The 14,067-nt window shown below is 38.9% G+C and overlaps 1 protein-coding gene across 2 annotated transcripts in view; it reads right to left on the bottom strand.

Moving 5' to 3' along the window:
- Positions 1-14,067, bottom strand: part of rps6ka1 (ribosomal protein S6 kinase a, polypeptide 1) — a 35,573-nt gene that overhangs the window by 19,277 nt on the left and 2,229 nt on the right. The window contains exons 1-2 of one of the 2 annotated variants that reach the window (XM_077620517.1): positions 11,249-11,790; positions 4,559-4,603 (exon numbers count right to left, since the gene is read on the bottom strand). In XM_077620517.1, coding sequence (XP_077476643.1) covers positions 4,559-4,603; positions 11,249-11,311 — 108 coding nt within the window. In that variant the 5' untranslated portion in view covers positions 11,312-11,790. Of the gene's footprint in view, positions 1-4,558; positions 4,604-11,248; positions 11,791-14,067 lie in introns of those variants that run through there. The other variant, XM_077620516.1, reaches the window with a different exon arrangement.

The raw sequence follows: 14,067 nt of genomic DNA, 5'->3' as shown, positions 1-14,067 counted from the left end.
TGGCCGTGCATCAATATGCAACATATCGACAGCATTTTATGCGTGACGAGATAATCCGTCAGAAGGAATCTCCAAAATGTAATCTCATCATTGAAAATTAAAACGGTGCTGTGACGAAGTGTTTAAATGTGAGTCTTAATTCTGAGGCAGTAGCAAGGTAACATTTGTTGGAGACATGTTTCCATGACGACTGCATGCATGAACACATGCTTAAGACTCTTAGCTACCCAAAGAAATGCGTAGCCTTGACTTTGCCGTTTCCTGTGCTCGCCCTGGGCTGCGACCCTTGGCAAGTATGGCACCCACTCACACACATGGGCACGCACACGCGCGTGCACACACTCTTCTCTAGTAAATATTTAATCAGATCTAAAAAAAAACACTCGACACTGAGGCTGCTATGAGCCCTACATGGCCACACAGGGGAAATACAATGCAGAGAAGAGGGGTCATCAACATGGTGCTCGTGGGTAGTTCTCCCAGGACAAAAATAGTAGCCTGTGGCCCTCTTTAAAAAAATAGCTAACTAAAGATGGAACATACACAAATTCGGGAACTCTTCAGATTATTCTTTCAATCATTTCCCACTCATTCTCACACGGGTTGCCAGGTGACGGAGCCTATCCCAACCAGATTTAGCCAGTATGCAACCTGAATTCATTTCCAGCCAATTGCAGGGCACAGTGAAACTAACAATCATTTCCAAGGACACTCATACCTACGGACAATTTTTAATGTTCAACCAGCCTTCTGTGAGTGTTTTTTGAGAAGTGGAAGGAAAGCAAAGTACCCAAATAAAATCCATGCAGGCACGGGGAGAACATACAACCTTCACAGAACCCACCAGGGATTGAACCCTCAATCTCAGTACTGTGAGGCAGATGTGCTAACCATTCTCATACTGTGCCACCAACTTAAATATTAAATAAAATAAAAAATCTAAGATACATATTGATTGAAATACATTTGTTAGTCTGCATTGCTAAATTGTTTGATTTGAATACATTTGAGTTAGGGTTACTTGCATTCTGTATATGTTACCGTCCATATTCTTTAAAAGAAATACAGGACATCATACAGTCTAACTTAAATTTTATCATTTATTAACACTAATAAATGCTGTGGTTCTGTTACTTTTATATTGGGCAATTTTGCAGGGCTTCTGAGTGAAAGAGGTTTGCATTTGCGTCCGTTTTACTAGGCACTAAAAGGGATTAAATTTGTGCTGTTTACTCTCCAAGCGAACTCACCTTTTTCATTGTCTAATCACCATCACTTATCGTCTTTAACAGTGCTGCACTGTGCCTTCTTTTTAATTGTGCTGTTTAGCTGAGTCTATTCACTCAGCAACCAACTGCAGTGGAAAAATAGGAAGCCATTAGCCACAATCTTTGGTGCATTACTTGGTTCTAATTTCTACACTCTGGCCCGCAAGGTAGGAGCTCATGCTGCAGTGGGGTGAGAATTATGTAATAAAGATGACATAAAGGAGCAGAGCTGCATTAAACATAAAATCAAGTGCAGTCCAGACCAGCCCAAGTTGTTTGGACATCCCAAAAAAATGTTTCCAATGTAAACCCATTGTAAGGCAGTCTTTTACCTCTCTGACTGGGAGGCAACAATTGCTGCCAATTCTCCAAGTCCAAATAGATTGGACCTCTAGTGCCATCGATGGCACTGAAACAATTAATTTAAAATTAAATTAATGAGCAATCTTGCACTGTCAACCACAGAATAGGAGTAAAATACTATCGGGTAAATTAAAAAAAAAGTTTTTGTAAACATTTTTAATTCATTAAAAATATATAAAATAAAAAGGAAATGATTAATAATAAATTATAAAATTCTGGCATTTATATAGAGGTTTTTTAAAGATTTTTGGGGGGACGCAGGCCACACTTGTATACCAAATGTTAATTTTTAATTATCAAAAAGTCATTGGCCTTTTATGGAATTAACGTGGAAGTGAAAAACAATCCTTCTGTAAGCTGGGATAAACGCAAGTTAATTTAAGTAGCACTGAAAAGAGCTTTGCCAGAGTTTAAACATTGCTAAGTTGGTAAGATATTGTTCACTTGGCTCTGAAGTGGAAAAAAAAGGACCTGGACCAAGTGTTCTTCATTTTATCCATTTACACATTGACTACCACTGACAACAAGCTACAGTTACTTTATGCAAACAAATGACAACATCCCTGCACAGCATATTATTTCACAGAGCTATTTTTAAAGATTTATCACTGACAATGAAAGGATTTCTACATTTAAGAGGGGGAGTATCACTACAACCTGACTCGAGTGAAAACCGGGTAATACCTATTCCCTTAGCAACCGAGACCAGCTGATCCTTGCATCAAAACGCCTCGGCACAGCCTGTTTGTTGGAGATTAATCTATAGGAGCTGGGAAAGAAGGCACTCGCCACATTTAAACAAAAAGGGCTTACATCATCATTAAAGTGCTTTTAATTCATATCGTAATATCTGAAATGCCAGAGAACGTACTCCTAAAAGCTCCAGCGTCAGCTAATTGGTTACAATTGTACTGGTGTAATTTCCTGCTGCGTGTTTGGGAAAAAGCGCTAAATCCCCCAAGCGAGCTTGCTTAGGCTTAGGCGCTAAAAAGGCGAATAACCTGAAAAAAACAGGCAGTTTCGCCAGAAGCCGGTGAGCATATAACACGGCACCTCTTAGCTGAAGTGCATTCCATTTAGGCCACGGATAACATCAGTTCGTCACAAAAAACAGAAGCAAACGCCACATCAGCACAAACGTGGCCCACCAAAGACAACAAAGAGACGAAGGGAACGCTGCAGCAAAATGGAGACTGAGGTGTATACTGTCGGAACAGGTCCTCCATCTGTACTTGAGAATTGATTATTTTAATGGTTTTTTACTTTTAGTTAATAAAAGAGCAACATTATTCGTTGACCTTGGCAATGAATTATTTTAGGAATGAATTTGAGTTTTAATTAGGTTTCCAAAAAATGATTTGAGGGGATTTTTGTTTTGATTTTTCAGTTTGCCCAAAAGGAAATCTAGTTGCCAGTTATTCCATGAATGAGAAGTTCTTTCTTCATATAGTTGTTATTTTATAATTGGAGTCTGAGGAGCACAAATAGAGAAAAATATATTTAAGACAGACCGTGCAATTTATTTGCATTGCTTTTGTTCAACATTTAACTTTTTCTGTAAACCACTATATAGGGAAAGTGACTATTGGGTGAGCTTATGTCTATTGATAAAATCAATTTCATTGCCCACTTCTGTTAAATCAATTTCAGTATCACGTATCATGTCCTTAGTTAGAAACAAACTCATTTTGTTGAAGAAAGCCAATCTCCCTCTCATAGTAATGAATGTAGAATTCTAACATACAAGCACACAGAGGTGGGTTCAATTACTCAAGTGGCATCCAATCAACTGCCACAACGCAAAAGACTGTAGTAACTAGCAGTAATGAATTATTATTGACAGGGAGGTACCATACATGAATGCATGTTGGAATAGAGGTATCAGATGTGATAAACGAATGTCTCGTAGTCATGATTTGGAACATCCCCCGTCACCGCGTACTGACCCCAATCACAGTAAGTCAGTATCTATAGTGAAAGATGCTAGATGGGCTTCACACAGACTCTCCCACTCGATTCCCTTCACAAGTTCTGGACACAAAAGGGAACATGTACACAGTGCCCTTGCAAAATACACAGGAGGAAATGGGATTGCGGTCCAAAGGGTTGGACAATAATAGAGGCTGTAGGGGCTGGCTCACCCATTTTTTTTTTACAAGGATAGTACAAGATTGTTCGTGTTTGTGATGTCATCGTACACGAACAGGACAGCTGAGGACACAGTGCAACCTCACTGCAGTCATTCTTATGTATCACTGCAACACTATTAAGACATCAGTAGAAAACCCAATCTGAGTTTTTCCTGTGTATTAAATAGACGGAGACCTTTCTGCTTAATTTTGGGCTACCAAAAATGTTCAACTGAACTAATAAACTACTATTAATTAACATTGAACTTTTTAGCAGCTAACTATGCATATGTTTTGCTATAGTTATTTTCATGCTAAATGATGAAACCTTTCAATACATCATTCCCTGATCATTTTCTAAGCCGAACCAGGAATGTTAAATTATTTTTCCCCCTGAAATTAAGTTACTTAGGCAATTTCCATCTCCGGACGTGAACAAAAAGAGGTTTGTAAAAGGAAAAAAAATGATTAAAGTGATAGAATCTAAACAAATAAATTAAATGACTAGGTTTAGGCAAGTCTTGCAAAGTTATTGAAGTGTTTTAGACTCACAGTATGAACTCGTACAATAAAATATCTATACAAAGGACGATATAAATAACCCGCATTTTCACGCTATTCACAGAATGATGTCTCTATTTGCGGGGAAAATACACTATTTTATGTTCTGTACACAAAGATGAACCCAGTTAGGAACATCAGTACAAGAGTAGAGGGCAGTTCAACTGTCTGCAGTCTAATTATGTGGGTGTTACGATGGGCATTTAATTACTTGTGCATGCGTGGGCATGTACCTACCTTGACAGCAGGTGTGACTCCGTCTTCAGCAGTGCTCTGGCCATTCTGTCAAAGAGAGCAGGGTGGAGAAATGTTGTCAGCGTATGTGTATTTAAAAACACACAGAGCGTGCAGACAAAGAAGGAACATGAGGGAGAACATTTGCAAGACGACGTGGGCGGCACGAGTCCGCCGTAACACACTCTTCTCCGCTAACGGGGCCTCTAATAATTTACAGCAGGCACAAATGTGTTTTTTTCGTGTCCTGCCTTGCAGGTGATCAAGAGCACAATGTGTAATTATTGTGCTATGTACCGGAGACAAAAGACTGAAAAAAGCAATTATTGATGTGAGTGGGTGAAAAAGTTTAAACATAGTAAGTATTGGATATTGGATAACTTTATTCATCCCGTAATCGGGAAATTTCGTTGTCAGAGCGTGAGGATGCAGAAATAGGAAAGGCACTTTAGACATAAATAGATAGGTAATAAGTAAGTTAATAAATACATGAATAAATATATAAATAAGCGTGTTGCTGAAATATATATATATATATATATATATATATATATATATATATATATATATACACACACACACACACACACACATACACGCATACACACACAAATACACATTTACACATACACATGAGTACATACACATATATATACATACACACATATATATATATATATATATATTATATTATATTTATATATATATATATATATATATATATATATATATATAATATTATATATATATATATTATATATTATATATATATATATATATACACACACACACATACACATATATACACACATACACCCACCCACGCATACACACACACATACACATGAGTACATACACATATATACATACATACACATAGATATATATAAGCACATATATACATACATAGACATAGATGTACATGCATGCATACGGTAGGTCTTAACACTCAGCCATTTGTTTTGTTAAAAAGCCTGACAGCTGATGGAGCCTTTCATTCACTTTTACAGAATATAGGGAGAAGACTCACTGCGTTTTTATGGTTTTCCGCATATGCTCTTGGTTAACTTTTTGGAATTGTCCCCGGTCATATTTTCGATATAAACATAGCATCATTTTATCTATAAAAGCAGATCGGTAGTGACTATTCACTGGCAGCCATTCCATTTTAAACTGACGAGCCAATGAGTTAATCCCCGAAGAAGTGATAGTGGTTAAACAAAAATCAACGAGTTGTCCAGTCACGTTTGGATCAGTAGCAGTCACTCGTGTCGCGGCGACCCCGAGAGAGACGCAGCAACGGTAACGGTACGTCACAGGCTGCTGACTCACAACATTTCAGTGGTGACTTTCCGGCTATGCTGCCTCTTTACATTTAGGACAACAGAGAAGTTGTTTACTCTTTGCAGGGCTTATCTTGAGAGGGTGACTCATGCGCCACAACTTGAGTAACGATACTTTGACACCACTCCGAGCAGAAATGTTTAACCAAAGTCATATATTTTGGTAATGAGCAGTTGTCGTATAGAAGTTACATAGAAAAAATAGGCAAAAAAAGGCAAAACTCTCCTGAATAAAGAAATTAATTCAATATTTTTTTACTTTGACACTATAATGTGGGTTCGAGCATTTCAACCTGTGCATACCAGAACATATCCAGGAAATTTTCTCCCATTTTGGGCCGGGAATACCTCCCCCCCTGATGAATTCCACAAATTCCACACTTCCCCTTTATACTGCGGGCTTTCAGTTTAAGAAAAACAGAAAACGCTCCAACCTCGAGACTTAATTAAAGCCTAAGGACTAAAAGCTGTCACTCAAGCCATTTCCCTCAGGGCAAATTTCACCCTCTTTGTAACCACTAAATGAACTTGTAAATCAAGTATAAAAACATTCAAATGAGCACTGTGGTGGTGACTTATTGATGGATTATGTAAGACTGAGGCTCAAAGGGAAACTGACACTGTCTGGTGACAAATAAAACACCACACAGTCAAATATTCTCTGCTGTTGCAACACTAAATATCAAGTGATTTTTTTGTTTTTGTTTTTTACAAGGGGCTCTCTCTGTGTTCTCTTCCTTCTCCTGTTTCCTGTGTAGACTGTAGTATAAGGTAGGCAGTAGACACAATGACAAGTACTGGCTTTGACAAGCTAAACAAAGAGCGAGCGAGGTATTTCCTGACATGAAAGAAAATTAAGGCAAATGCATTATTTTAAAAGTGCTTATTTTAATATATAGGTGTGCATATGGCTGCTAAAATTAATTGGATCCAGAAGTGCTGGTATTATGTGTACCGGGCATAAAATGTGGACTGTAATGGTGCTGATTCAGCAGAAAAAGTAAATACAGGAATATTTTAGTATACTTTAAAAACCACAAATACTAATCCACATAAATTTCAAGGACTTTTTGGTTGAATTGACCAGTTCCATAATACAATTTCAGTCGGTTCTAAAACACGCTCCTTCGAATAATTGTGACATTATTCACCTTTTTTAGGAATGTGCTATTTTACCACATCTGAAATTGTGTCAACTTTAAGACACTGGTTGGTTTTTACACGAGATTTCTTTGCAAAACAAGTGCATTGTTTCAAAATGTCAAAAAGTACACATCGTTGTCTTTAAAAAAAGGCCTGTGGTGAAAATTAACGAGGAAGCTTCTCGATGAAACATTTGGGAATTGTCCTGTGCAAACATTTGTACCACAGTAGGCGAGAAGGTACATCTTTGGATTCTACTCGGTACGAGTATCAGGTCATAAAAAGTCAACAAGCCCAGCGCAATAGTGCTGCGTGAGTTAATAAGTGTGTTTAACTGGCATGACACTGTATCCAGGCAACAAGAAATACAATAACCACCTATTAGAAGCTCTTTGTAATCCTACCCAACTGATTTTTTTTGGTATCTTGGCAAGTATTGATAGAACACCTTGCGGATGTCATCTAAAAATGCATTGTCTATACATAGTCACCCCTTTTAGTGTTTTCTAGTAATATTATCTTTTACTATTATCCTAATGTAAAACAAGCATACAACCGTCTTTCCAGGGTATATTTTCCATTGAACCAATTATTATTATTTTTTATTTCTGTGTATGTCAAAAGAGTAGTTATACAAGCTAAAATTGTGTGTGCTCTACTTGTCTTTCGAAAGTTGATAGCAATATTTGAACATGGAGGTAGTTTCCCACCCTTCCCAAGAAACATCTAAATAAACTTTTTTTATTTTTTTAAGCAAAAGTACTGTGTTATCACATGCCCTCCTTCACTCCCAAAGGTGTTGCACAGGTCACAACCAGATTAGCTACACTTAATCCTGCGCGGGAGATAAAGATATAAACTCGCAAACATTGTAAATGCTCAGGTCGACGGTGAAAGCACTCGAACTAACGACACTCCTTTCTCCTTGACGAGGCCCAGTATATTGCATAATAACCCAAAATAGCTTCAATTGATTCCCCCTCTTGTTATCTTGCCTGGTATATGTAAAAAAAATATACATATAGATATATACACTTCAAATTTAAAGCGTGGGTGCAACTGCAGTCAAAATTTTAGAGAACAAGTGAAGGTTTGCGTATTGATGCGAGTAAAATCTGGTAGTAACCAGGTGCCATGGACAGATGTACGAGTGGGTTCATTGGCAGGATCATGACGAATGCCAGAAGCCATTGCAGGTGGCACTGAGTCACTAGTGGATTCAGAGCAGGGGGGATGATTTGTCCCTCTTTATCAGTGGTGATTCACTCCCGATCAGACGTCATTGCCCCACAGGAACAAAGGCATACGTATCGTCAATCATAGGTTATTATGACTCTCTCCTCCTACCTGTGCTCTTTGAATAAGGTATAATCATAAATTACATTTTGATCCCTCTTTGGCCTTTTCATGTTTGGTGGGGTAAAAAAAAAAATCAATAGGATTTCAGGTTTGACATTGGGGAATTGGCTTTAAAAAATAAATAAAGAATAGAGTCATTTATTGAAACGTCACACCCACTCATGGTCTCGATACTAATCAAATAAGTTTTCAAATGACTAGTAAACCTGTGTGTCAGAACTGCCCAAAGGCAGAGAAATTAGGAGGGTCGGCGTCAAGTGGGGCATCTGTAAAATATGGTACCAAAAAAAAAAGAATAAATGAAATAAAATAAATTAAAAACCAGGTCTTTAGACCCCAACCACTTTGGCCATATTGGAGACCCTGATAAGGAAAAAGTACCATCTTTGTAAACCCAGTTACATTTCCTGTCCTAAAGGAAACACCTCATCCGTAAATGATAGCAAATTGTGAAAACAATTAACCTCCATGGCCAAGACTGAACAGGATCAGACCTAGTAAAATGTTGCCGCCTGAAAAAGCTGCCATGTTACAGCACAGCAGGTCGGCCCGCCCTGTTATTTCCGAGTCAGCCAACAGATCCTCCCCATCTGTCTCAAGGTCCAACATGCTCGTTGGCACAGACCCGCTAGCTCACTCTTTCTGCACAATCAATCACAAGCCCGAGCCGTCTCCTTGGCATTGGTGCCAGCAAAGCTTGTGGGTCAAAAATGGAACCGATCTCACTCTGTCATGGCAGTCTGGTGTTATCAAATTCCTCACAGCTTTGGGAGAATCCAAAATGGAGAGGTGTCATTTGATATGAAAATCAGGCTCCTCCCCCCCATTTTTTTTAAACTAAACTGCACATTTTCCCCCGTCAAACATTTAGATATATAAGCAGGTAATTACCCTTCATACTCATGGGTTTAGCCTTGCCATCTATTCACAGGAGCCGCTAACAAGTGGCAAAACCACATTAAAAAAAATACCACAATATAAAATATAATTCAAGAAAGAAGACAGATGGAAAATTGAAAGATATGGTTGAAATTAGAAACCTGCATGGCCTTTCCAATTAGGAGAACATCCAAGGTAAAACCCTGATCAACTTCTTAGACCACGATGTCCCTCTGTTATCAGAGAGGCGATCTAACCAAAAAAAAGATGGCAACTTCCGGGACCAGGATGTCCCGGTTCTATCAGTCTGGCTACAGATCAATCTTTGGCCATAAAGAAGATTAAGAACATTGTGTAATACTTGACACAGAGGAGTAGATTAGAGAGAAAACATGAATATTGCATATCATTCAGTACTAAATGAAGCGGGTTCTTTTTGCTGTTCAATCGTACATCTTGGGAGTCAAAGGCCCTGTGAAAATAGGTTATACATGCTTGTCACCATTTAGATGTCAAGGCAGACTTTCACTTAAAGTATTACTTTAGATAAATGTAAATTATAGCCTAAAAAAATATGCTGACGTATCGATCATCAGTAATTTCCTGCTCCGATTTGGCAGTTGGAGGATCTTCTAATACACTTATGCGCAACCATCCAACATTAAATGATCCCATTTCACGTCACATAAGCCTTTGTGGAACACTCATTCAAATCATTATCGGCCTATGACGGCATTAGCTGTCCAACTATTTTGACTGGGAAGACGGGCACTCATCAGAAGGACTCATTTAACTTATTGGCTGCATAAAAGTCGTTAGACATCATATCCATTTTGAGTGCGAGAGGCTGGCAGACAATAACTCAAGTTTTTAATGACTGAAAAATCGTCACTTATAAAGGGTTAAATATTCACAAGAGGATTGAAATGTTTTGCCAGCTATATATTGATCACAGATAATATTCATAAAAATATGACAATTTGGTCATTTTTCCAGACACACCTGATGATTTTGCATGTTAGTAGGGAATCGCGGTATGGCAATTTTTTTCCCAGTGAGTGATGGCAGCGGATGGGAAAGTGAAAGATACAAACATGGATGTTTAATTCTTTATTGAGCATTCGTTTAACTTGTCGGCTAACATTGACAGCGCTAGACATCAATGGCATTGAGAGATGAGCATTCACACTCAGTGCTCCCAGTTTAAATTAATTAGGCATGTATCACTGTCAATAGACCGAAGCGAAATCCCATGAAATTTAACTCACTGGCTGCCACTGTCAGAAATATACATCCAATCACATAGCTCCATTCATCCCTTTCCTGTTTATTTAAGTAGTTTGGCACGAACAATTGTCTGATCCATTTACTATGGGAGGGTGGTAGAAAATGAGAATTCCATTTGCTGTCAGGCCTCCCACTTCAAATTAATTGGACGTCTATCGCCATCAATAATTTAAAAAATAATAATAACTTTATTTTGGTGGGTCAGTGGACGAGTGGTTTGCAGGTCGGCCTCACAGTTCTGAGACTGAGTGTTTGATCCCATGTCCGGACCTTCCTGCATGAAGTTTGCGTGGGTTTTCTGTGGGTACTCCGGTTTCCTACCGATCCCAAAATCATGTTTGGTGGGCTGATCGAACACAATAAATTGTCACTAGGTTTGATTGGTTGTCCATTTCCTTGTGCTCTGTGATTGGCTGGCCACCGATTCAGGGTGTCAGCTGAGATAGGCTCCAGCACCCCCCGCGACCCTTCCGATGATAAGCGATTCAGAAAACAAATGAATGAATGAACTTTTCTCTGTTGCTATTCCCCCCAAAAAACACCCAAATAAGGCAAGCTACTACTCGTTGCGAAATACTTGCATTACCAAGTCCTTCAAATGAATACATCCAGATGTACGCACAAATCCCCAAAGTGATCAAAACATTAAAATGTACTATAAAAGAATAATACTTGCAGTTACCTCAGTTTCCAGCTGGACTAATTCCACAGTGGGCCACGGTTCGGCGATCTGTGCGAGCGGCATGTTGGCAGATTTCCCTCCCCGTCAAGATGCGCAACTTCTCGGATCGGCTTGGCGCTCCGTGTCGGTTCGCTCGATGACTTGGTGCTGTCAAACCCCAGTCCTCGATGCACCCCACTTTTAGCAAACAGGTGCACTCGTTTTGATTTAATTAGCTCCGCCCCAGTGTGATAATCCAGTGTCTCGAGAGACGAATAAATCCAGTCACTACTCCCGATCCACCTTGGGGCGATCGGATTTTGACAGGCGAAAAGACGCGTGTCTACAAAAAAAATAAACAAAAAAACTAACTAACCCAGCATCCAGAAAGAATAAACCCCAATCCAGACTGTCTTGAATATCAACGCCGAGTTTGTGTCCCGATCATCGGGCTTCCTCTTCTGCGTCTTGTGTCGGTAGTAAAAATCTCCGCGTAGCCTCGGTGCCGAGGTTGTTATTGGCAGACTCCCAGAGACGAGATTCATCCTGCCCTCCTTTTTTCCTTTTTTTTCTTTCTTTTTTTTTAAAACGCTTGTTCAACTACCGCCCAGGTCCGATGTCGCCACTATCAGGCAAAGAGCTCAACTACAAATACGTCATGACATTTTTTTTAGGCGTCAAATGCTACACATTTTATTAATATGAAGATAATCATTGCCGAATTCCACATTCCCATAAAGCAATGTCATTATTTCCAGGTATTTCCACCTTTTTTGCACCTCAGAGGTATATTGTTTCATTATTTTGGTTGTGATGGTGTGTGTATACATTGTTCTCCACTATATAAATGGTAAATAAACATTTTTTAGTGATTTTTGGTACCAGAAATGAACAAAATGTAGAAATGCCTGACATCCAAATGCGTGGACATCAAATTTGGGGTCTGATAGGCATGAATATGAACAGTGGCAGAAGTGTCATTAGAGTTAAACATTATTCAAAAGCTGATATTTAGTAAGGCCTGTAACCTAAGCGACTTTTTTGAGAGAGATAGACTCTCCCATTTGTCACAGAAATGATGTCACAACATCCTGATTACTTGTGCACTTGCAACGTATATCTTTCTTAAGTAGGATCAATTGGACTAAGTGATTTGAATCATATTCCTTTATAAACCTCATACCTAATTCAACTGCTACAATAATACAACAAACCAAATCTTTCCAAGATGAAGGTAAAAATAAACTGAACAGTTGTTGCACAAATATGGACAGCCTATACTACAACCATACTAGTATAACATTTTTTGCAAAGTGCATTCTGATTTGTGGATACATATTATTTTAAAGCACCTATGCATAGATACATACATTTTGAGGCTGGCCATCCAGTGTTGTTTGCATGTGTTTGGGATTCAGATCTTTCCAGTTACAACAGCTCTTGTTGTAAGAGCCCTCTCTGATATAACACACCCCTCCAGTCCTCCACAATTCCCCGCTCCATTCAACAGTGCAGCGTTTTGCTCACGGCCGGCTCTGGTTACTATTGGCAACTGGAGAGCATCAAATTGTAGATGGATCAGACGTATTCTTCTTTTTCGGGGTATTCAAATTAGGATGAAGGTGAAGCGAACAAATGGGTTTGAGGTGGGACAGTGGATGGAGTGGATAATTTGACGTTTTCTCTTTTGTGATGTATATGTTGGGGAAAGCAGGCTGCATGTGCTGAAACATGAACTCTCATTATTGTGTACAAGATTCATCACTATATATTGGAAATACTCCATCACTCTGTTTTTAAGGTGTTTTATCTTCATTTGGGTCACTCTTAACTCAATCACTGGTAGCGACAGTGATGGACATTGAATCCATTACAGCTGGGATGGCTGGCATTTCAATGGCATTGGCACTGATAGACATCCAGTTTATTTATACTGGGAGGGTCTGGCAGCGTTCGAAAGATTCATCATCAACCTTTACAACTTTTAAATTGATCATTTGACTCCTGCCAGACCTTAGCAGTCCAAATGAACTGGGTGTCCATCACAGTCAGTGGCAGTAAGTTATTTTAGGAACTAAATTAAACCCATTACAACAGTAGAAAGATTTTTTTTAATTCGTTTCCTTAGTGTCAGTGTTGTAAATTGTAATATGTGGCAAATGTAAAAGCAGTTTATTTGTAAAGCTTGTATCAATTTCAACCATTGAGTAAAATGAATCAAAGTTACTACCATGCTCCTTCAAAGTTATGTCATGCCAAAGATCATGTCAAGTTATTGATGGGTCGCAGTGATGGAAAATCTGATGCAGAGGGAACGCTCTTGCCCCATTTAGTGATGTAATTTGACAACTTGACTGTGTCTGTATTCTCTCCTTTGGGGATAAGCAGCCTTCCAATGTGCTAATGTCAATGTTAAACTCAAAGATCCAACAAAATGAACACAAAGTACACAGAAGTAACTGATGGAGTTGCAGTGACGTCACAACTGGCAGTGTTGATTCAGAGGGAAACCCAAGGGATAACCCGCTTTACTGTTAGCTGGAAGTGAAGCATCACGGGAGATCTGACTCATTTCTACATGCGTTAAACGGAGCGTGACCTGAATAGATGCGGCTGCATGTGGAGGGAAGTTCAGAAAGGGAATGTTTGCTTCTCAGGTGTCATGCTCAATGGTTGGGGCCTGTTTCTATACATAAAGATTTCTGGGGATGATGTGGGCTTTAAAAAATCACCACTACTGGAAGCCACTTCTGACATCAGCTAAAAAAAATGTGGTGAATGGAGCAAAAAAATAATTGCATGACATAATTATGCCATGCATTTAAATTTTAGATTGTGGA

Source organism: Stigmatopora argus, chromosome 15, assembly GCF_051989625.1.
Source record: "Stigmatopora argus isolate UIUO_Sarg chromosome 15, RoL_Sarg_1.0, whole genome shotgun sequence".
Lineage (NCBI taxonomy): Eukaryota > Metazoa > Chordata > Actinopteri > Syngnathiformes > Syngnathidae > Stigmatopora > Stigmatopora argus.
This window is presented reverse-complemented; position numbering and strand designations above follow the sequence as displayed.